Source organism: Limulus polyphemus, unplaced genomic scaffold (genome assembly GCF_000517525.1).
Source record: "Limulus polyphemus unplaced genomic scaffold, Limulus_polyphemus-2.1.2 Scaffold11144, whole genome shotgun sequence".
In the NCBI taxonomy this organism is placed as follows: Eukaryota; Metazoa; Arthropoda; class Merostomata; order Xiphosura; family Limulidae; genus Limulus; species Limulus polyphemus.
Window position 1 is genome coordinate 6,305 of NW_013676754.1, and position 2,322 is coordinate 8,626.

The 2,322-nt window shown below is 40.4% G+C and overlaps 1 protein-coding gene across 1 annotated transcript in view; it reads right to left on the bottom strand.

Annotated features, from left to right (window-relative positions):
• LOC106476656 overlaps nt 1-1,737 on the bottom strand; it is a 5,906-nt gene extending 4,169 nt beyond the window's left edge. Inside the window, exons 1-2 of the mRNA XM_013937298.2 lie at nt 1,651-1,737; nt 890-1,022 (exon numbers count right to left, since the gene is read on the bottom strand). Coding sequence (XP_013792752.1) covers nt 890-1,022; nt 1,651-1,737 — 220 coding nt within the window. The remainder of the gene's footprint in view (nt 1-889; nt 1,023-1,650) is intronic.
• Between the last annotated feature and the right edge of the window lie 585 nt (nt 1,738-2,322).

The window sequence follows — 2,322 nt, forward strand, 5'->3', positions numbered from 1 at the left end:
GTGTGAGTTTTTGGTTGTGGATGCGGGCACAGCGTTCTTTGAAGGCTCCATTTTTAAAGAGCATTGCTAGGCGTCTTGACAGGGTTGTGATAGCCATTCCGATGTAGGAGGCATTTGCCAGGAGCTCGCAGTCTCCTTTATTACACTTGTACTCGTAAATGACGTTCACTTGCTGTAGATCTGTTGTCTTTTTAGCAGGGCTGTTTTTCACAATAAGGTCCGACATTGTGGTAGACTTGTAGTAGATGTTGAGTTGCAGTTTTGTGTTCTGTTTCTGCAATGAACAGGTGCAGATTGACTTAATACTTTCTGTTATCTCCCACTCAATGCAGATTTCAGTATTCCCCGTGAGGCATCTTTGGCTTCATGGTGGATTATATCTTTTCCAGCATATAGAAATAGAGATATAACAATGGTGATGAAGGAGCTGTAAAAAACAACAAATTAACCAACAACACACCAGTCTCTGGGAAGATTAGAGAATGATGATAGGTGGGAGGAAAACCCAGAGGCAGATGAAACTGCAATGTGGTGCAAGTAATTTGTCATTGGTCATCCAGATCATTGCTTGCAAGGTCTCATTCAGGAGATGTCAATGATGAAAGGCATGGGAAGTTATGAGATGATGAATTTGATGGGAGGTGACATTAAAAAGTTGAAAGGCATTCTCTCTCATAGAAGAATACACAATCTGAATGGTTGTTTAACCCAAGGCGTTAAGTCATAAAAAAAAAGGAAGCCAATGGCAAGAAAAGACAATTGTTATGTATTGGAGCCATAAGATATATAACACTGTACTAGTTGAACAGGGCAAAGGAGACAATTAAGACCAGAATGGTCATAGAGAGAAGAAATTCAAGGTAAGGGGATTGAGAAAACATACAATTACCTTTCTGAACAGTCCAAGTATTGGTGAGAAAGGAGCCATCTGGAAATAAAATTAACCTTTCCCTGTGATAAAGAGTGTGGGAAATGTCTAAGGCAATAATGTCAACATCTCCTGCAAGCGAGAAGAAATATGTCTTTAAAGAAAGAATGGTACAGGGAACAGGTGTCAAAAGGTTTGAACAAGAGCCCAAAGAACTAAATAAAGGTTGCAGTCCAGAAGAGGAATTAGACAAGAAGGGATATTGAGGAGAGGCTTGGAAAAAATCTGTAAGAACTGGAGAAAGAAAAAGTGAAAGGCTAGGGAAGAAATGAAAGGTCACATACAAAGCCACTCTGTAACCCATGACTGTCAAAAAGAAAATGAAATGAGGAAGAGTTGGATGGCCTGGGGGGAAGGGAGTGATCAATGGATCAGCATGGTAAATCATCCATTTGTGTTGATAAAGTACAAGAGTGGATGGCCAACAAGAGGAAGCATGAAAATGGGCTACCTTATGAGAAAAGTCTGCCCATCTTACAAAAGATTGGACACTAATGAAGATGAAGGCATGACAAATTGTGGTGAAAGATGGATATTCCAGGTTACATAAGAGGGACCTCCAAGCTGGAAGAGATTCCTGAGATATGAAGAGGTGCAGGAGTGGAAACCATGACTGAGATGACCAAAGGATCTGAGAAGGATCTGGCAATAGATGTCATGAATAAGAGACAGTAGAAGATGAGGATAGGAATAGAAAAAAAACTGATCCAATCCTGACTCACAGAATCTGTGGTCAGAGCTGCAGAGTCGGGAACTGGTGACCAGAAAAGTGGAAGCTTGGTGTTGAGAGAAATAGCAAATGCATACATAAGAGGACTCCCAATATGGTAACAAATCCACTAAAAAACCAGAGAATGGAGAGGCCATTCCATGGGAAGATTCAGGTCAAAGAGATATAGACAATCCACCATCAGGTTCAAAAGCTCCCAACATATGACAGACCTACAACTGAATGTGGCCCACGGAGAAAATCTAGAGGTCCAGAGTGTCGTTTTTGTAGACTGATATAAGAAATGGTAGTGAATTGTTCAAATGAATTATAACAAGATGACCAGACAAATGAGATAAAAAAAATGGCAAGCTCATTAAGCAACAAACTTCTCAAGGACATAGAAATAGAGAAAATGCTCATCTGGAGATCAGATCCCAGAAAGGGTACAGATGTCTAGAACTGCCCTACCTGAAAAGAGAGGCAGTGGTGATTAGATGTAGGTGTAGATGATGTGGGGAAGAGGGATTCTCAATAACATGCAAGACTGATAGAATCATCATGATAGCAAGATTTGAAGAAATACAAGAGAAGACAGTGGATCTATGGACATATTTTATTGGCTGGCCAGAGTCCACTGAAGGAGATGCATACAAGAAAATCCAAAAAGAACATGGAACATGGG